The 21,550-nt window shown below is 47.0% G+C and overlaps 1 protein-coding gene across 1 annotated transcript; it reads left to right on the top strand.

Annotated features, from left to right (window-relative positions):
- Positions 1-1,720: 1,720 nt before the first annotated feature.
- On the top strand, positions 1,721-17,560 carry RAPGEFL1 (Rap guanine nucleotide exchange factor like 1). Its single transcript, XM_027873164.1, is given in 16 exon segments — positions 1,721-2,430; positions 2,432-2,603; positions 6,017-6,095; positions 6,914-7,049; positions 7,435-7,532; positions 8,192-8,304; positions 8,745-8,912; positions 10,865-10,962; positions 11,115-11,237; positions 11,576-11,754; positions 11,863-11,953; positions 12,275-12,325; positions 13,087-13,174; positions 13,691-13,755; positions 14,923-14,977; positions 15,264-17,560. Coding segments are annotated over 16 exon segments (1,995 nt in total). The 5' UTR covers positions 1,721-2,076; the 3' UTR covers positions 15,389-17,560.
- The last annotated feature ends 3,990 nt before the right edge of the window (positions 17,561-21,550 follow it).

Here is a 21,550-nt window from a genome sequence, read left to right as displayed (position 1 = left end):
CCTTCCGAGTGTGGTGTCTCAGCAAAAAGAATTGAGGGGATTTGTGGATGGTCAGTTAGCCTTAGGTAATCATGTCCAAACTCCTTTGGGAAATCTAAGGGCTGAGCCTTTAGGTATGGTAATTTGGGGATTTGGCATATCCTAGGAATGTACCTCCTTGAAACCATTTTGTCACTACTATCAAGTGAGGGGCAGGCTGCCCATTTGGGCTAGGCTATTCCTAGAGTTAGGAGTAAGAGGGATCCATTTTCTCCAGGTTATAGAATTGTCCTATTCTCCAGGCTCTCTGCCTTTCCTAAACCAATTTCTATCCCTATCCTTTGCCCTCCGCAGCTGACAGCCCCAAATCCTGCCCGGGGACGTTGTCAAGGCAACTAGATTAATCTGGTAACAGCCTCATGTGAAGGGAGGAGCTCTCCCTCACTTTGCTTACACAGAGCTGCTGCCTCCAGAGCTTCAGCCCACTCCAGCTGCCCCATTGCAGCCATTGTCCTTGGGTGTTCTGGTGTCCTATGGAAGGGATCCAGGAGACCAACCTGCACATTGCTGCTGGAGCTCCTTGACCACAGATGCTCACTTCTACTCTCCTCCCTCAAAAATTCACTTAACACATGGTTGTGCATGACTGTGTTTGTGTGAACACATTCTACCACCACTCCTTGCTTTTCCCCAGCCCCACCCTAGACCATGGCACAGTAAACAGGGGTGGGGCGTTGCCTCTCCCACAGAGCACAACCTAGGAATGCCCATCCCCACACTTTACCCTGTGCACAACCCAAGTCTACCGTTCATAATTTACCTTAGGGGCAGAATTTCAGTTTGGGCATCAGGTCTCTAGTGTGTAGAAGACTTATGGAACCAATCAGAGTGCAAGACTGCAGTGTCCAGACAGCCCTTTCTGCCTGATAACTAATGGGTGTTCCAAATCCTGTGCCCTCAGCTGCTGTTGCCAGCTACAGACAGGTAACTCTTGAATACTCACCGATATTCGGGATCCCAGCTTCTGTTGCCAGCTGGGCCCAGGTGCCTTTGAGCTGTTGGTCTGTTCCACCTGGCTGCTGCTGCTCCTTACCCAGCCCAACCTGCCAAAACTTGTTCATCTGCTCATACCTGCCCTAGAGAGGGCAACCAGGCACTACCTTATTGTGTCCTGTCAGGCTTATGAGAGCAAGCAGGCACCACCCCACTGTACTGCTGCTGGACAGCACCAACATAGCCAAGAGATTATTGCACAGAGATCTCAGGAGGGTGTGGAGTGGTGATAGAACCTGCCCATGCCATTTTTCCTAAGGTGCATACTCTTGGAAGTAGAAAATAGTGACGGAGACGATAATATCCAGTCAGTTATCTGCTCTGGACGGATAGAGTGAGACGAGAGTTGGATAGATGTCTGCCACAGATTACCCTTGAAATGAAGTCTGACTAGGCTCACGGGTCAAGGTTGGGAAAGAGACAAATTCTGGCCTCTGTAGTGTACCTTGCCACCCCCACTCCATTTATTTCTGAACATCTTTTCTTGTCCGCATTGACCCCGCTTCAGTCCCAGATCTCTCCTAGGGGCTACATCTTGGCCCCGCGCAGCCCGTGGGCGGGTCCAAGGATGGGGGCCGAACCTGGGAGGGAACAGGGGTGGGTCTCTGCCCGAAGGGGCGTGGCCTCAACTCTGCCACCTTCCCGGGGGCCGGGAGCGCAGCCGTCGCCGCCTCCTCTTTGGTGTCCTCGGCTCTTGCTATCCGCCTGCCGCCTCTGCTGCAACAGCCGGGCCCCGGGCCCATGAGCTAAGCGGCACCGGATCTGCACCCGGGCCACCCGCCTGGGCCCGACACCGTTTGAAGAGGCATGGGGGGCTGCTGAGAGCTTGTCTCTCTTCCTGCTGGCATCTCCTGGGGGCACTGGACATTGGATTCAAGCCAGCTGCCAACCAGCCGCGGGTACTACTACTCCCTGGTCTCGGCGCCTGACACAACCCTTCGATCTGCCCTATTTCGGTTCTAAGCATCCCTGCGCTACCCCCCGCCCGTGGCCCGGACACCTGGGTCCTCCCGGCGGTCCCGGCGGGGGCGGGGGGGTTGGGGTATGAAGCCGCTGGAAAAATTTTTGAAGAAGCAGACGTCGCAGCTGGCTGGGCGGGCTGTAGGAACAGGACCCGGAGGGGGTACTGGGGGGTGTGGCGGACCTGGGGGCGGAGGGGGAGGAGGGCCTGCGGGAGGTAGTGGCCCAGTGGGGGGACCCCGACAGCTGCAGAGACGCCAAAGTGTATCTCGCTTGCTGCTCCCTTCTTTTCTCCGGGAACCCCCGGCCGAACCCGAGCTGGAGCCGCCTACGGAGGAGGAAGAGGGAGAACCTGGCAGGACCGCTGGGGAGCCAGTTGGAGGGGCACCCTGCTGGTTGCAGCTGGATGAAGCACCGGCGCCCGGCCCACTTGGAGTAGGGGGGGCCTCTTCGCTCCCCTTCCTCCTACTCATCGGACGAGCTGTCCCCAGGGGAGCCCCTCACTCCACCTCCCTGGCTGCCCCTGGGGGCCCTCGACCAGCCGGAGCATCTACTGAACCGAATCCTAGAGCGGCTGGCTGGAGGGGCTCCAAGGGACAGTGGGACCTCAGGTAAGCAACTGGCCAAGGCTGCTGCACCAGTCCTGAGGCAGGAGAAAAGAAGGGAGAATGTGTGTGCTTCTCTTCTTTGGCTGGGGGTGGAGGGTGGGGGGGGGAGGTGAGGAACATCCGTAGTGAGAATGAAGCCTCAGGATGGATCATGAATGGGGGTATGAGGGTATAGGTTACTATAGGCATGTTGTGTCTTCTGGGAGGCTTGTGTTAATAGGAAGATTGTATAGTGTGTTCCTGGACAAGAGAAGTTGGCATGCCTCTACCTGTATCCCTTCACGAATGGTCTACTCCAGTTATTAAAGATAAGGGTCTGATACCATCCTACCTGGCTATCACCCCAATGCCATTCAGAATTTAGCCTTCCTCTTCCACTGAGGCATTCCATCTGCAGAGCCTTAGGAGTCCTTGATTTTGAGTCACCCCCACCCCCACCCCAGAGCTAGGGCCTAGCATCTAAAAATGCCGTTTAGGATGGGACTTAGTGAGAATCAGGCCAATGCAACCCCCAGAGGAGAAAATAAAGACCCCCTTGAAAGTGAACTTCACAGAAGAATTCATAGCTCAGTCTAGCAATTCCCAAAACTGATGCCTAGGGCTGTGCCTTTGGATGGTCACTGTCAGATGGCCATAAGTGATGGCCAAGCTGCCTGAAAGGTCCCTGATGGAGAGAGGTATCCTCATTGATGCATATAAGAAGTGGTGGGGATGGACTTGCTTATGGACATAGGTGGTATGTAAGTGGGAGGCTTGGAGTGTCAAATAGACCTCTCCACTTGATTCCACTCCCCCCCAAGTCCCAGGCCTCCGCATAAAGCCTCATTAATATAAATATACCCAAGGAAGTCTTTATTTGACTAATTATGGTGTTCTTCCTACCACCCCTACCTCTAATAACAGTTTAGGAAACTGAGGCCCCAGAAACAATAAGGTGTTAGGTCACTGGGGTGTAAAACCCAGGGTGGCATTGGGTTAAGTAAGGAAGCCTTCTGGCAGGCAAAGGAAGTCCAGAAAATGAGGAAGGGAATCAGGAATATGGGAAAAGGAATGAAGAAGCATCAGTCTCCTCCTTTCCTTCATCCTTTCCCAGGGGACCCCAAGTAGGGGGAATGTAATTCCTTTCCTAGATTTCCTGGACACCTAAGTCCCCTCCTTTTGGCTCAGGTTGTAGATGCCCCGGGGAGCTGACACCTTTTTGATTTAATTAGAAAAATATCAGAGAGACACACAGCTCCCCTAACTGCAACTTCTCGCTTACACCACACACCCTGTATGCATGTATATGACACATCCCCTTTTGCAGACAGACAGCAATCTATAGCCCCTACCCCACGTATACGCTCTTCTCTATTTCTCTCTCCCTGGTTCCCTTACAAATTCAACAGTCTGGATGGACTGTTATGCTGTTCTTGGTATCTGTCCTAGGGAAGCCCAAGGAATTCCCTTTTCCTTCGTTTTTCTCCCGGAGTTCAGCAGAGTAGCTGGGGCCACTGAGATAGGAAAGGAAGGAGATGCCGACTTTTTTTTTTTTCCTACACCTGAGCTTGGTCAACAGACACTGTATCGGGTCTGTACCCTTTGACTTTGGGCCTCCTGTCAAGCTAATTCCTCTGAGTATGTATGTGTTGGAGGTGAGAAGACAGTAAAATAGCAAGGGATCATGGCAGCCAAGCATGAGCTCTGCAGATCTATAGGAGGGAGGGAGTTGGGCAAAGATGAATCAGTATGTCATGGAGGGGTGGCTGCTGTAGCAGCCTTAACATAATGACAGAAAGGGGAGGTGTAGAGGACCCCCGACCTGATGTACAACTGTCTTGGGTTCTTTAGCCCTTAGTGCTATAACCATCCTGGGTTATTTGGGGGGGGGGCAGCAATGAGGCGAGCACCTCTGTAAATCAACAGAAACTTCCTAGTCCTCAGGCTCTTTGAGGGGTCATTATCCAGCTTAATGAAATTCTGGGAGTGCAGTAGAGAAAACACTACTGAAGTTAAGAGACCTCTTTCCACTCCTGGCTCTTTTACTAACTAGCTGTGGAGCTTTAGGCAGTTAAAAAAAAGGGGGGGGGGGAGTTTTAGGCTCTCTGAGCCTCTCTTTCTATCCTCAGAACACAGCACAGTGCCAGAAAGACAATAGGAATTTAATAAATGTTTCTTGGATTAAAATGAGGGCATTAGACTAGATCTTTACAGTCCCTTACAGCTTTGATTCTATGACTCTACTTGTCCTAGGAACTGTGACCCAGCAGCACAAATGACCCAGGGCCCCTGTGTGGGTATTCCAGGAGCCATCTTATGGGTTGATTTCTCCCTGGAGCAATGTCTGAAGACCCACCCTGAACCTGCCCCAGCTAGGACACTTGGCTCCCTCCCTGCTTCCTGTCAGTGTGCCAAGTGGCCCTGCCCTATCACCAAACTGGCTGCAAGTCAGGGCGACCTTGTACCTGGTTGACTGGCTGAGCCAGGCCTAGGATGGGGAGGAAGAAGGGCCACTCCTCCTCCCCTCCCTCATTAACCCTTCCCTCCTGTGGCACCCAGAGGCAATGGGACTTCTACTCAGTGCTTTGGGATCAAAGAGGCCAGACAGGCTCCTGCTTCTGCCTTTTGTACAGGGCTGGTCCTGGCCTGCCTGACTGTGACTGGAATATGTTTTTAAAGTATGGGAAGGGGAGAAAGGATAGAAGGAGATAGAAGAGAAAGACAATGAGTTGGTATTTTAAAGAAGCTAGCTGGTACAATGGATGGAATGCTATACTTCAAGCCAAAAAGACCTGAGTTCAAATTCTGCCTCAAACACTTATTAGTTGTATGACCTCAAACAGATCACTTCACCTTTCTTTGCCTCAGTTTCTCCAGCTGTAAAATGGAGATAATAGTAGCATCTACTTCACAAGGTTGTTAGGATCAGTGAAAGAAAGCACCACATAACTGCTAGCTGGTTATTTTGTCCCCTCTCTTTTCACTATGGGGTCTCTCTGGTCCAGAGATTTCCTTTCTTGGTACTGGTGGGGGTTTCTATGGCTTAAAGAAGGTTAGATTATATTTCATTCCTAGGACCCTCTCTGATTTCTCATTCCCCTCTCAGGCTTGATTTCCATCAATGAGTGGAAGAGTTAGTTGGGAAATGTTCTATAGGAGAAGTAAATGAAAGTGCCATAGCCCCTCCCCCCCTTCCTCCCCCAGCCACTGCAGTGATTACTAACCCAGGCAATAGTGTTCATACATGTGACTTGGTGTGCCCAACATGTTCAGGCAGGTGGCTGGGACTCTGACCTAGAGTGGGAGGGGGGATATAGAGAGGGAGAACTTGGCCCCCTGGCAGGTGGGGCAGCACTGAGCTGGTAGCATTCTCAGTCTGGGGCATTCCTGGGCCAGGCGGTGCCTTTCTGACACCTGCCCTGCCAATCTCTGTACAGACATTCTGCTGGATGATTTTGTCCTCACTCACTCGCTCTTCCTCCCTACTGAGCGCTTCCTGCAGGAGCTCTACCAGTAATATCCTTTCTTTGGGAGTTTTGGGGAGGGTCTGGAAGCAGTTCCCAGCCAGCCAGGGGTAGACGTGCTGCCTAACATTGGGCACTTCCCCAACACCAAGAAGTCACTACAGTTAATATCAGGCCACCTGCTGGGTTATTGTGAGGTTTGCTATAAATATTGGACCACCTGGTATGTCATTTTAGGGTCTGCTATAAGCAATGAGACACCAACTAGCCTGTTGGAGATTTTGTCACCAGGAGCTGGGCTGTCAGAGTCTAACCCAGGGGTTTTCCCTGAGGCAACCCAAAGATTCTGGGGACAGAGTTCCCTGAAAAAAATTGCTTCTTTATTTTGAATTATCATGTAACTGAAATCTAACATTTCCTTCAGTTATTGAAAACCATTGTTCTGAGAAAAAGCCAAAGACTTCACTAGACCTCCAAAGGAGTCTATGCCATAAAACAGGGGAAGAGCCCCTGATCTAAGTGAATTCCTAAGTGAGGTGGGTAGAGTCAGGGTAGCCTGCAGTGGAACTCAAATTGGTAGTGACTGGATGGTGTAAAAACTTAGAATGCCCCCCCCCACCCCGAGCAAGTTGCTGAGGCTAGGGAAGGGATGATATCCTGGCCCCAAGTGAAGGGAACCTCTTCTGACCCTCTTTCTCTCCCACCCACCAAGACCCAAGGTAAGGTGCAGGAGGACTGTGAAGTTAATTATCTATCCTCTTCTCCCCAATAACCTAGTTCATTGAAGGGTGGGCAAAGAATCTAAGACAGAAAGGAGTAGAACCCCTGGGTCTGGTCTCGTAGTACTATTTTCCTTAACTTTAGGGTCAGCTTTGTTCAATCAGACGGTACTGAGGGGGCTGAGGGGCTAGGCCGGAAACAGGCATGCTTAGCTGTGCTCCTCCACTTTCTGGAGACATATCAAGGACTACTGCAGGAGGAAGAGTGCGCTGGTCGAATCATTAAGGTGGGTGCCACCCCACTTAGAAGTATAGTAAAGGAGACTGGGTTTAGGAGGCTCCAGGGTCTCTGAGGAAGGGAGACTATTCCTATTGAAGAAATATCCTCTGAGCTGAGGACTCAGGGAAAAAAAAATACTTGGGGAAAAAAGTGCTCATATTCATGAGCTTAGAACAGTCATGTAACTTGAGAAGACATAGAACCCCTTCACCCAGAGACAAACACCTTCGGTACACGCACTCTGCTAAAGCCTTTCACTCTGTCTCCACAGCCTTCTCCCTCCCCAGTCACTTGTGTGTGAGATAGGGCTGGTTCAATTTAGGAAAAAAGGTTGGGCTTAGGCATGGTGGTCCTAGCTCATCCCTGAAGCGTTGAATTCCCCTTTACCCCAGGATCTATATCTGCTGATCATGAAAGATGAGTCTCTCTACCAGGATCTCCGAGAGGACACCCTGAGACTACACCAGCTGGTGGAGACAGTAGAACTCAAGTGAGGTTTGGAGTAGGGGAGAGGGAGAAAATGGGTATCACTCCAGTTTCCCTGAGGGGGAATTTTTTTCCTATACCCAGGATTATTTCCTTCCTATTCTCCATATATATCAGTTTTGGACACAACGAATATTTATTGAGCAAATTCTTACTGAATACCTGTTGTGTTCAGGGCCTGTGAATGTTGATGGGGTGAGGGTCAGGGGATATACAAAGATGAACACAATACTTCTCCTGCCCTCAAGGAGCTTACATTCTAGTTGGGGAAAAATAAGACATGTACGTAAACTACCAGGTGGTACATTGAAAAGTGCTGTAAGATAGAGGTACTAATGGGAAGAGCTACAGAATTTCAGAGACTAGCACAATCAGAGAAGACCTGATGACCAGGAGAAGGTAGCATTTATCTTGGCCCTTAAATGACAGGTCAATATTTATTTGGAATAGTGACCCAAGATGCCTGGCATTATCAGTTATACCAGCACCACTTCCTTCACCTCCTCATCCCACTTAGAAGGGTATAGCCTTCTTCCTCAAAGCAGTTTCAGAGCCTGGTGCCTATTTGGCCACAGCCCCCTAGATTGGGGTCTCTGCTGGCTGATGTTTGGTGTACCCTCTCTTGGGGCAGTGCCCACTAATGCCTGCTATACCTGGTGCCAGGATTCCAGAAGACAGTCAACCACCCAGCAAGCAAGTGAAGCCACTCTTTCGTCACTTCCGCCGAATAGACTCCTGTCTGCAAACTCGGGTGGCTTTCCGGGGCTCAGATGAGAGTAAGTGCTATGGGTGTGTGGGAGAGGTGGGGAGGTTGTATGTTCCACACCTAGGATCTCCACTGGGTTTCTCTGGGGTCCTTCTGAGGAGTCACTTTAGGTCTTGGAGCCTACTAACAGGGTTTCTTTGGGCCCAGTAATTCCCCAGGGGAATATCTCAGATTCCATACCTATACTTTTCCCTCTGTCCTAATCACCCTCTCCCTTACATCTACCCTCATATCACACCTCAGTCTTACTCATACATACAGTGGAATAGTTACCAATGGAAGGTGATAAAATGGACTTGCCTTTTGCCATGGTACCATTGTACCTTTCCCTTTCCTCAGCTGCCAAAGATGTAATGCCCAGGTGGCAAAGGGTTGAGGAGATGGTGAGAGTTGGATGTGGTCACAGTTTTCCCCTCTAACCAGCCCCCCTTCTCTGCCTCCTCCTTTCAGTCTTCTGCAGAGTCTACATGCCTGATCACTCATATGTGACAATCCGAAGCCGCCTATCAGCCTCAGTGCAAGACATCCTAGGTTCAGTGTCAGAGAAGCTGCAGTATTCAGAGGAGTCAGCCGGGCGGGAGGACCCCCTCATCCTTGTGGCTGTGGCATCCTCAGGAGGTGAGTGAGGCACCAGGGTGAGATGGAGTTGCAGGAATGTTGCTGGGGATTCTAGATAGGAAAAGTATCATTGCAGAGATAGATTTGGCTGTCTAGAACAGAAGTGAATATATTCATAGGGCTTATTAGAGTCAGAAGACCTGGGGTCCAGCTCCACCTCATTCTCTGAGTTACCTTAGGCAGGTTGCTTTCTGTCTGGGTATTTAGGGAGTTCTTTGTCTTTGAGGCTGAAGCCACAGGAAGGGGCCCCTATGTCTAGGGTAGTAACAACACATTAAGCCTGCTGTATCTTCATAGCCTCAACTTTTCTGTCCGTAACATGGGAAGAATAATCTTCACTCTCCCTCACCCCACTTCCTTGAAAAGGTACTCAAAGTATAAAAATGAGAAAAGTGCTTTGAGGGAAAAAAAAGGGAAAAGGGTGCTACAAGTGCAAAATGGATTATTATTGTTATTTTAGAAACTCAGATAAGTCTGATATAAACCCATATGCCTAGTACATCCCAGGCCAGAGGGTGTCCTAGGTAGCCACAACATTCCTGAGTGCCTCCAAATCAGACTGAAATGTAGTTGGGAAATATTTAAGATAAATAAAAAATACAATAGAATATAGATAATGTTACTATGTGCTTCTCTTTTTTCTTTCTTTTTTTAAGTAAATAATATTTTGTTTTTTCTAATTACATGTAAAGATAGTTTTCAATATTCATTTTTTATAAAATTTTAAATTCCAAATTTTTCTCTCTTCCTCCTTTCTCTCCCCTCTCCACAAGTAGGCGAGCAATCTGATTTGATTATACACTGTGGTTTTCTTTTTTTCTTTTTTTTTAAAGTGAGGCAATCAGGGTTAAGTGGCTTGCCAGGGTCACACAGCTAGTAAGGTCTGAGGTCGGATTTGAACTTAGGTCCTCCTGACTCCAAGGCCTCAGCTCTATCTACTTTGCCACCTAGCTGCCCCTACACTGTGGTTTTCTAAGTCAATATGCAACAATGAGAATCCTTAAGTATGGTTTAGTGGTCTCCATTTTTATTTGAGCTTGATGCCACTGGTCTAGACCACATACTTGAGTTGAGAGTCTTCCAGTGGTATGACAGGGGTCTAGAAGTTCTGATGGAATTTTTGCTGCTAACATATGATAAATCCCCACATCCAAAAGACATTTGACTAGTTATTTTAGAATTTTAGGATCTGAAAGTAGCTAACCATCTAAGATATAATTTAGTTCAACTCCCATCCTCTTCCAGAGGAAGAAATTGAGTCAATGTGAATTCAGTTCAATCCACTTGACCAAGCATTTATTAATATAGGATTTCCTTCTGAGGGAAGAAATACAGGGGAAAATCTGGGCAATGTAAAAAAATTAAAAAGCTAGCATTTATATATTATGTTAAGATTTGCACAGTACTTTTTGCACAGTACTAAAATGTTATCTCATTTTAACCTCACAATAACCTTGGGAGGTTTGTATTATCCCCATTTTATAGATGAGGAAACTGAGACTGAGAGAGGTTAACTGACTTGCTCAGGGTCACGCGGCTAATGTTTGAGACAGGATTTGAACTCAGGTCTTCCAAACTTCAGGTTTCATTGTGTCATCTAGCTGCCTCTATAAAAACAAAAGATGTCAAAAATTATTTAAACAAATGGACAAGCATTTGCCAGGTGCCTGCTATGTGCCAGGAACAGTGCTAGGTACTAGATATACAAAGTCAATCTCAACCTACCCCTCCAATAGTTACTGACCTCAAGTTATTGCTAGTTTTATTTATTATTTTCCTTGAGTCTGAGAGAGGGAGAGCTCTGTAAAAGGTGTTACCAATGTGGACTTGGTCCCAATGTACTTGAAGCAGGGGGGGGGGGGGGGGGCTTCAATGATGTGAGGAAGAGGAACCAGAAATCCTGAGATCCTAGACCATGGATTGAAGGACTGGGTTTTGGGTTTTGCCTACAGAGAAGGTCCTGCTACAGCCCAGTGAAGATTGTGTCTTTACCACCCTGGGCATCAATAGCCACTTGTTTGCCTGTACCCGGGACTGCTATGAAGCACTGGTAAGACTTCCCCACCCTCATCCCCACCCCAGCCCCCCACCTCCAGCTTCAATATGCTGCTTGGCTAAGCAAGGGGAAAGGGAGACCCATGTACATGAGATCATGACCCTGAGTATCTTCCCTGAGGACACCCTTGTACTCCTTACCCCCAGGTGCCCCTCCCTGAGGAGATCCAGGTATCCCCTGGGGACACAGAGATTCACCGAGTGGAGCCAGAGGATATTGCCAATCACCTCACTGCCTTCCACTGGGAGCTGTTCAGATGCGTGCATGAGGTGGGATGGGTGGTGGAAAGTGGGGGAAGAGAAGAGGGCTAGGTGGAAGAGATGGCTGAGGGGAGAAAGGGGACCAAGGCTGGGAAATAAATTGGGAGAGGACCAGTAGACCTCCAACCAATGTTATTTTTGTCTTCCCCCATCCCTTTTATACTGACTCCCCTTTGCCCTCAACTCCATGTCTCTGCTTTCATCTTTTATCTCCTTTCCCTTGGATGGCCTGTCACACCCACCCCAACCTCTGTCTCCCCCAACTCTGTTGTCTTTCCATCTGTCTTTTCTACACTCTTCTCCATGCTGCCTGTCTTCCCTCACCTGTGAACTGACCGGTGGCTTAGCTGGAGTTCGTGGACTACGTGTTCCATGGGGAGAGGGGCCGACGAGAGACTGCCAACTTGGAGCTTTTGCTTCAGCGGTGCAGCGAGGTCACCCACTGGGTGGCCACGGAGGTTCTGCTCTGTGAACCTCTCGGGAAGCGAGCACAGCTGCTCAAGAAGTTCATCAAGATTGCAGCCATGTGAGCCCCAAATCTGACTGGGAAGGCAGGGAAGGGGGGCGCTATGGTTGGGAAAGGTCTGGGTCCCTGAAACCTACTCACCATTCCCCCAACCCTTACTCTAAACAGCTGTAAACAGAATCAGGACCTGTTGTCTTTCTATGCTGTGATTATGGGGCTGGATAATGCTGCTGTCAGTCGCCTCCGGCTCACCTGGGAGGTGAGGGAATATCCCCTGCCCTCTAGGATTCTCCCTCCTTTCTCAACTCCCTTCTACCTTGGGTTCCAGCCTTTCTTCCGTCTTAAGATTCTAGCTTCCATATTCCCAACAACTCTCCCTGTGCCATTATTAACTCCTAAATGAAGCTGGAATCTCCTTGTCCCTTTCTTTGCCATCCCTTTAACCTATATTCTGGGCAAACTGGTCATTCCCCCTCCACCCACCACCTCCCCACGCCATGAATGGATTAGCTAAAGCCATCCTAAAACCAGTGCCTTCTCTATGAACATTTCCTTTCCTTTCTTCAAACTTTTTTTTCAGAAACTTCCTGGGAAATTCAAGAACTTGTTTCGAAAATTTGAGAATTTGACAGTGAGTTTGGTTCCTTTCTCTTCCCTCCTCCCACACATGCATACAAATATGCTCATCTCCCTGGGATTCCAGGGACCCTCTTGCTACTTGACCAACCTAGGCTTTTAGCAGATGGAAAAGGATGTAAGAATGTGTATGTGTATTTGTGTATTATTTGTGAGGAGCTGGAAGAGCAGTTATCACACCCCCCTCATTCCCCTGTGCCCAAAACCAGCCATGTGGTCAGGGAGGGAAGTAACTGAGGCAGGAAGGTTAGAAAGGGAGTGGGAGCACTCACTAGCAGTAATGTCAGATCCTACTTTGATCCCTGGTCAACTGATAGGAGAGTGGTTACAGAGATAGACTTGGAGGCGGGGCTCAGATTCTGCTTCTTACGTTGACTTAGCTTGTGACTGAGGGATGGTTACTTTTAATGAGCCTCAGTTTCCTCATTTGCAGTATCATTTAGTGGATAGTAGTGGCCTCAGATTTAGGAAGACCTGAGTTCAAGTCTCACCTCTGATACCTGCTGGCCACGAGGCCCTGGACAAGTCATTTAGTGTCTGAAGCAACTCTGATGCTTTGAATTGAAGACAATATGTTGATTGAAAAGGAAAATTCCTCTCTTTGAGCCCCCCGTGCTGATGAAATCACAGGAATGGCCAACAAAATTTTTACCTATCTCAGTAGGGCTACTGTGAGGTTTAAATGAGGTAATGTTCAAAACAGTCTGCAAATCTGAAAGCCATGTACAAATACCAGCCATTATTCTTATTCTCTAGGACCCCTGCAGGAACCACAAAAGTTACAGAGAGGTTGTATCTAAGATGAAGCCACCAGTGATCCCCTTCGTGCCTCTGATCCTCAAAGGTGAAGAGCCCTGACCTTCAAACATGACACTTCATGACCCTTTATCAATGCTCCAACCCCTAAGGTTATCCCCTGAACCTGAAACCAGGGCTTCTGAACCTTTTTGTGTGTCCTATATCCCTTTGGCAGTCTGGTGAAGCCTATGGACCCCTTCTCCAAAGAATGTTTGTAAATGAATAAAATAAAATACAAAGGATGACAAAACAAATCAATTAAACCGATATACAGATAGAGTGGGTTTTTTTTTTTTTTTTAACCGTTGAAGTTCTCTTACTCCCTGGAATCTACCCATGGACCCCCAAGAAGTCTGTGGACACCAAGTTAAGGAACCTTGCCTTAAATCCTGATTCTAAATCCCAAATTTGAAGTCTTCCAGGCCAGAGAGTACTATAGAATGTTGTATGGTTGTGTAGAGAAACCCTAAATTGCTGCAACCCTCCACTGCAGTGATTTTCCAAGGGTTTTCTTTGGCTCCCCTGTCCATACCTGATTCACTCTTCCTCCTTCCCCCTATAGATTTGACATTCCTGCATGAAGGCAGCAAGACTCTCCTGGATGGGTTAGTCAACATTGAGAAGCTGGTGAGTGAACCATTCATTCATGTGCCCTTCCTAATGGACCAGAGGTTGGGCTTTCACCTTCTCTTCTTAGCTCATAGTGCACTGTGCCTCGCCTGCCATGCCTGTCAGACAACATCCTTCCTTGCAGTGCCCAAGCTTGTCAGGCAGATTCCAAGTCAATCTCTAAGGCAGTATTACCGTGGCAACCCTCCCACACGTGACAGACCTGACACCCAGTTACTAGGATTCTCAGGCTAACTCTGGGCACTGAAGCCCAGCCATTCACGCACTGTCCACTCTCATTTGGGAGAATCTAGCACAGCATAGTGGGATTTGGAATCAGAGAAGCTGGCTCTGCTGGCTATTATCAATCAGCCAATCAACAAGCATTTTTTAATCATCCGTTATGCTGCAGCACTGTGCTAGGCACTAGAGATGGAAAGACAAAAAAAAAGTCCCTGTCCTCAATGAACTTACTTGTGTGTGTGTGTGTGTGTGTGTGTGTGTGTGTGTGTGTGTAACAACATGCATGCATGCATGTGGATACAAAATATATACAAAATAAAAATAAATAAATAAATAAAAAATTAGAGGGCAGAGATGCACTGGCTAGTGCAAGGGCCAGTGGCCATGGAGGTGGAACTTAAGTTGGGCTTTGGAGGAAGCTACTAAGGATTCTAAGAGGAGTTAAGGAAGAAGTACATTTCAGGCTTAGGAGATAACTGCCCATGCAAAGATCTGGAGATGGGAAATGGAATGTTGTGGATGAGGGACAGATAGTAAGGTGGATTGTAGGGTATGTGAAGGAAAAGACAGTGATCAGTGAGCTTGGAAAGACAATGTGAAGGGCTTTCAATTCCCAACAGGAGTTTATATTTGATCCTACTGGCTTTAGTGATCAGAACCATATTATTTACCTTCTATAGGCTTCAGTTTCCTCCTTTGTAAAATGAGGAAGTTGGAGCTGTTATCTCTAAGGTATCTTTTCACTGTAAAGTCAAGGATCCTGTGTGTTTTCTTTGAGCTGTTTGGAGACTAGAAATATGGGGGCAGGTTGCACCTTGGATGGGAGGGGACTCAGGCCTTGGAGGTAGGGGAATGAAGGGGATAAAAGGAGGAAGGGTATATGTGTTTGCTTTTTTCCTCATTGTGCTTCCTTCTGGTTTTCCCCTCACCCTCATTCCTCAGCATTCAGTGGCAGAAAAAGTGAGAACAATCCGGAAATACAGGAGCCGGCCCCTCTGTGAGTATGGTGACAGCAGGGTTGGATGGGTCCTGGGATGTGTGCATGTGTGAGTAAGAGTGCTTTGTCTATGGTGGCAACACCAAACCCTCTCCCACCCCAACTTTCCCTGGCTCTCCATCCTTAACGAATTTACCTTCTAAATATGTAGGCCCTGTTTTTCTCCTCCTCAGTGAAGCTACCCTTCCATCCCTCAGCTCCAGGTGCTATGGGTGTATGTGTGTGGGGAGGGGTAGTGGTGGTGGTGATGGTGACAGGAGTGACTTCCCCCTTGATGTTCCCATAGGTCTGGATATGGAAGCATCACCTCACCACCTGCAGACAAAGGCCTATGTGCGCCAGTTCCAGGTCATTGACAACCAGAATCTGCTCTTTGAGCTCTCCTACAAGCTGGAGGCCAATAGTCAGTGAGGGTGGTAGTGGTGTTGGGGGTACCAGTCCAGTTACTTCTCCGGGAGCTCCTGGTACCCACACCTGGCACTCAAGCACTTTGCACGTGTGTCCCTCTCCTCTTCCCACCTCCTCCTTGCTCTGACAGATCTCCTTCCTCTCTGGAGGGTTGGTTAGAAATCAGCTTTGTTGCACTGAGATCTTATGCCTGTCCCTTCCAGGCTACCTAAATTTTTATTTTCTAGATTCCTCTTCTCCTTCTGCCTCTATTCCTAGCCAAAATTGTACCCTCCCATCTCACCACCACCACACCCCCCCCCCCCCCAAGACAGTGAGAAGAGGTGGAAGTTTCCTCTTCTGTCCCCTTCCTGTAGCAGGATCAGTCTGGGGATGGAATTTCCAGTCCCCACCTCCTCAGGTAGGAAGGAACACTGCAGGTTAGGGTAGGAAAGGAATTGTGGAGGGAAAACCAGCAGCCTCCATATTTGCCATACCTCTTAGCTTCTTCTCTTGTGGTCCTGGGACCCCTCTTTGCTGTGAAGGGAGAGGGACTCCCCCCACCCCAAATCTTTATCTTACCCCTTGGTACAGCTCTCCCTTTCCCAGGGTTAGTTGGGGGAGTTGTTGTGAGAAAGGAATAGGATCTCCAGCTAGCAAAATGGGGGTGCATTGTACAAAGTGATCTCTGCTGTTTGGTGCTACCCTTGTCTGCCTTGGCCCTGGGAGGGGCCTGGGTGTTTTCTTTATTCTCTCTTCTCCACCAACCCCTTCCCTGTTTCTACTCCTACTCTGCTCCCCAGGTGCTGCCCTACATGCCCAGGCTTGTGGGTGAAGCTCTCCCTGGGGGCAGGGAGCAGCAGCAGGTGGGAGGTGTACCCATGAGCCCCTGCGCAATTCCCTCTGTCCTTCCCTCTCCCCCATTTCCCAAATATCCCTGGGTGGGGGTGAGAGGGCAGCAGATGCTCAGGGAAACATAGACTTAAGCTGCCTAGTGTACTCATCCCTCTTCTCCTGGGAGGTATAGAAGAGGGAAGTGAGGCACAGAGTCAGGAGTTAAGGGTCCTTGCTGACAAATGCCACCTTTATCCTATTTTATTTGCTTTGGGGTATCTAGTCACTGAAATGGGAATTTTCTCTTTCCCTGCTCCACTCCCTACCCTACCCCCAAATCTCCTTCTGTTCCCAGAACCTGGCACATAGAAGATGGGAAGATGGATATCTGTGCCTCTCCCTCTGTTTCTATTCTTTCCTTTCTCCCAGTCAGGGTTAGGGTGGGTCTGGCTTCTCATTCCTTGGGCAGGGGACCCTCTTCCCCCAAGAAGAGGAGGCTCTAAAGGCAGAGAATGGACCTTGTGTGGCAATGCCTTTGCTACCTCTCTCTCTGTCTCTCCCACTGTGGGCCTCCCAGGTTGGGAGTCAAGGGGGTGTAGGTACAGAGGCCCCAGGCAGCTACTGGGCATGGTTTCTTGGCACTACCCTGCCCTCTTACCTGGCTCCTCCTCCCCCTTTTTGTGGCAGCTGTTGCTGCTTCTTTTCCTTTGAGAATGTATATATTTTTTACCAAATGCTCTTTAATTGTAAATTTATTTTTTAAAACAAAAAGAGGGAAAGAGCCTTGTATAATATGTAATGCTGTATCATAAGTAACATGTACAGTCCCTTTTATATGGCCCATCTGTCTTGTTCTTGCTACAAAATGTCCCTACACCCACACGCAGACACTACCATAAACTCCCACTCTACATATTCCCTGTTCCCGACTCATCTCCCAATCCCATCCCATCTGTGCAATTTCCTTCTTAATCCCCCGTATCTTCTTTCCCCAATGCCACTGAAAAAAAAAAATATAGCTTTTTTGCCATGCTCAGACCTCCTAACTCTCCCTCTCTCTTACCTGTTGTAGTATCCTCCTGCCCTTCCCTGCTCCCACGTAAACTTATACAAGTGTGTATGAGCGTCTTAACACACTTGTAAACGCAATCACTTTTGGTCACACTGGCTTCCCTCCAATCTCCTCACCCCCTCCTTCCTTATTCTCACCCATGTATCCACTGCCTCTCACTGCCTGCCTCTGTTCTCACCTCCCAAACCCAATCCCTGTCCCCTCCCCAGACAACGTTAACTGAATGAATGGTGTGTACTGTGTAGTTTTGGTTGTTGGGCGGAAAAAGGCCAATAAAGTCTCTAAACTAACATGTCTGCTACTCTCCTTTGTTGTATTTGTCTTTTTTATTTTTAATTGAGTCTGAGGAGAAAATAGGGTGGGGAGTAAGGGAGCCAGTGCTGTGTATCCCAAGCCTCTCTCAGGAGCTGATTTGGTAACTGAAGACCAGTTTGGTCACTGCCATGCATGGGGTAAAAACACTGGGGCTTTGAAAAAGTGAAGGTTTAACTCAATACCTTTATTGAATTCCTTTTGTGTGCAAAAGAACAATGAGAAAGACATAGATGAATGTCAAGTTCCTACCTGGAAGCAGTTTACAAAAAAACAGGGGACGTTAAATATCTACCCAGAGGATGGCATTATCAGGAAGTATAAGATGAGTGCTTCGAGAGGGCCTATAGGAATTCAGAAACACAGAGGGAATATTTCTGGGTGGTGTGATCAGGGAAAACTTCTTGGGGGGAGGTGGTATTTAAAGTGAGCGATAGGTAGAAATTCCAGATGGAGATAAAAGTGTGTAAGGGGAAAGACCTTCACAGAAAACTTAAAAAAAAAAAAAAAGCCATCTCCCTTTCCCCTACGATAGCTGTTTGTAACACCAAACATTGTCTTTGAGGTCAAAAAATTTGACCTGTTCAGATCTAAAAGATTTACAGGGTAGGGTAAGAACAAAGACCATTCTTAGCCATTTTGCCTAATGACCAAGTCCAGGCACCAGACTTCACAAGGAGATCACTGAGGGGAACACAAAATTCTGAAATGGACAAAGAAGCAGAAGTTTTAGAGAGCCCTCACCAGGACTTTGGGTACTCTCAAAGTCTGTGGCTAAATATCCTGGGCATTGTTTAGAGGTTGTAGGGGTTCCGGTGGTTACTATTGCTGTAGCTCTTCACCCTCCCAGGAAACTGAAGGAGACTCCCTCCCAGCACCCCTAGAGAACAGACTTTTTTCTTTTCTTTCCTACGGGCAACTTATTCTCTCAAAATGGCAAAGAAGGTTGAGAAGAGGAGAAATATTAGGGTTGCTATAATATCAGGGTTGTAAATATCATGGTTGCTTGGCTGTAGCTTTAGAGACAATTCCTCCCAGAGCTATTGCCTTATAAGAACAAATGATTAACTTGGACATTTCAAACTAGATGTTCTGTAGACATCCTAAATTCAACATGTCCAAAACAGAGCTAATTATTTGCTGGAGTTCATGTGTGCTCGAACACACACACACACACACACACACACACACACCCCATTTCCCTCCCAATCTGCCTCTCTACCAAACTTCTCTGTTTCTGTCAAAGGCACAGTCAGGTTTTTAATCTTGGCATGGCATTATTCTTGACTTAATACTCCCTCATGTCACTTATCCAATCAATTGCCAAATCTTATAATTTCTACATCTTAAATTCTACCGCCATTTATCTAGTCACATAGCTGCTGCTTGGTGGTCATCATCTCTCACCTAGACTATTGTAATGGCCAACTCAGTGGTTCCTACCTCAAGTTTCTCATACCTTCAATACATCTTCCAGCAGCCAAAGTGATTTTTCCTTAAGCACAGACTTGATCGTGTCACTTTCCTACTGGAAGTCCAGTGGCCTCCTAATGCTTCTAAGATCAAATACAAACTCCTCTGTTGTCTTTTAAAGCCCTTCATAAACTGATTTTCCAGCCTCATGATACCTTCCTACACTCTTTGGTCCAGCCAAAGTGGACCTCTCTCCTCTTGATGTGTGATATTCCATCTCCCATCTCTGTCACTCAGACAAGTATTTATTAAGAGCCAAAGTAATACCTTTAAAAAAATTAGCTTATTAGGGAACACCAAGCTTATTAGCTTATAGGGAACAATGTAATGGTCTTTAAGGTCCACTTGTTTTCCTTCTCTTTGGCTTTTGGGAATTTTATTTTAGGTGAAAAGTTCTGAGTTCAGTCATAGTTGTTCCACGCCTCCAGTTTTGAAATTTCTCAACATTTAGGCAGAGGTTGGATTCTGTGCAGAAACACACACACACACACACACACACACACACACACACACAGCCTGTGGTCACTTTGTGGAAGAGGCAAAATTTGTTTTACAGGAAACAGGTAAAGCAACAGCAGATTATATTATAGTGTCTGTGGATACACAAACATCTATGGGGAAGCTGAGGAAAGAGCAGACTTTTTCTTGGGACTTCCCTCAGCCTTGGTCCTCTTCTCTGAGAATTCCTTTAGAGCCAATGACTCTCCTTTCCCTGCCACAGCTCAGTCCTCCCTGTGCTTCTCAAATGAGTGCTGGAAATGCCATACTTGCTCTAACTTTTCATATCCAGATATTTAGAATTTCTCCCTCTAATTCTGAGATAGCTGCTTCCTCTTACGTAAATTATGTAGGGAATGCCCCAGTATTTCACATTTTGACTTTGACTGATTCATGGAGGTATACAGGTCCTATCTGCACTCAGTTATGATGTTTGATTCAATCAAAAAAATGTTCATGCCTATTCAGTCAGTCAATAAACATTTATTAAGTGTCTATTATGTGCCAGGCACTGTACTAAGTGCTGGGGATACAAAGAGAGCCAGAAGGCAGTCCCTGATTTCAAGAAGCTCACAATCTGTTGGGAGGGAGACAATACGCAAACAACTATTTAAACAAGCTAAATACAGGATACATTGGAGATAATAAATAGAAGGGAGGCAGTAGCTTGTTAAGGTATCAAAGCTGAAATGAGGTGGTTTCAATCTAAATCTTACACGTGACACTGGGAGTACACAGAAAGGCAGGAAAAAAACAAACAGTCCCTGCCCTCAAAGAGCATAAATTCTAATTGGGAGATAACATTTATATTTTCACTAGCAAATTGTACCTTTGTACTAGCCACCCCCATTCATGGAATGTACTGCTTATTTACCTCTGCTTCACATTATTCCTCACTTCCTTTCATGACTCAGCTCAAGTATCACCTCTACACAAAACCTTTCCTGATCTCCCCAAATGCTAGGTCCTTCCCTTCTTACTCTGTCATTTATTCATACATACACATATATGTATGTGTCATATATACATATATGTATATACATGTATACACACACACATATATATAGTCTCCCTGATAGAAAGTAAGCTCCTTGAGAATAGAGATTATTTACTTTTTTTGTATTTCTATTCCTAGCACCCAGCACAGGGCCTGCCAATGAGGCCTTAATAAATGCTACATTGATTGAATAACTCAAATTTTTTTTGAGGGGAGGGTTTCTCTTCAGAGTTTCTCCTTTTTTTTGTTTATTAATTTATTTTTATTTATCAACCATCACTTCCATAAGCTTTTGAGTTTTAAATTTTTCTCCCCTTCCCTTTCCACCTCCCTCCCCAAGACAGAGTACAATCTGATATAGGCTATACATATACATTCCTATTAAACATATTTTCACATTAGTGATGTTGTAAGGAAGAATTAGAACCAATAGGAGGAACCACAAGAAAGAGAAAACAAAACAGAAGAAAAAAAATAGCAAATAGTATGCTTCGATCTGCATTCAAATTCCATAGTTCTTTCTTTGGATGTGTATAGCAGTTTCCATCATGAGACCTTTGGAGATGTCTTAGATCCTTGCATTGCTGAGAACGGCTAAGTTTATCAACATTAGTCATAGCACAACGAGGCTGTTACTGTGTACAGCGTTCTCCTGGTTCTGCTCACTTCACTCAGCATCAGTGGGGTTTCTCCTTTTTAAGAGAGTATAAGAGGTGGTAAGGCAATGGTTATAACCTTAACTACCACCAGGCAAATAATTTTTCCTCCAGGGTGCCAACACGGGTGAGGAGGCCCCTCTTCTCCATAGACCACAGTACTGTATCTCACTTTGCAGAGCTGGAAGCCTATACTTAGGCATTCCCAGAGTCCTGTTGCTTGGGTTGCCCCTCTCTTGGACCAACATCCTTTTCCCAATGTGACTATACCCATGTTCTTTTTCTTACCCTGTCCCCCCTCCCCTTTAAATTATTTTTGTCCCATCTGGAAAAATGTCTAGTTG

The sequence above is a fragment of the Vombatus ursinus genome, unplaced genomic scaffold, assembly GCF_900497805.2.
Source record: "Vombatus ursinus unplaced genomic scaffold, bare-nosed wombat genome assembly UNPS02014801.1, whole genome shotgun sequence".
Taxonomy (NCBI): domain Eukaryota; kingdom Metazoa; phylum Chordata; class Mammalia; order Diprotodontia; family Vombatidae; genus Vombatus; species Vombatus ursinus.
Note: the sequence above shows the minus strand (reverse complement) of the source record. Positions and strands in the feature narration are given on the sequence as shown.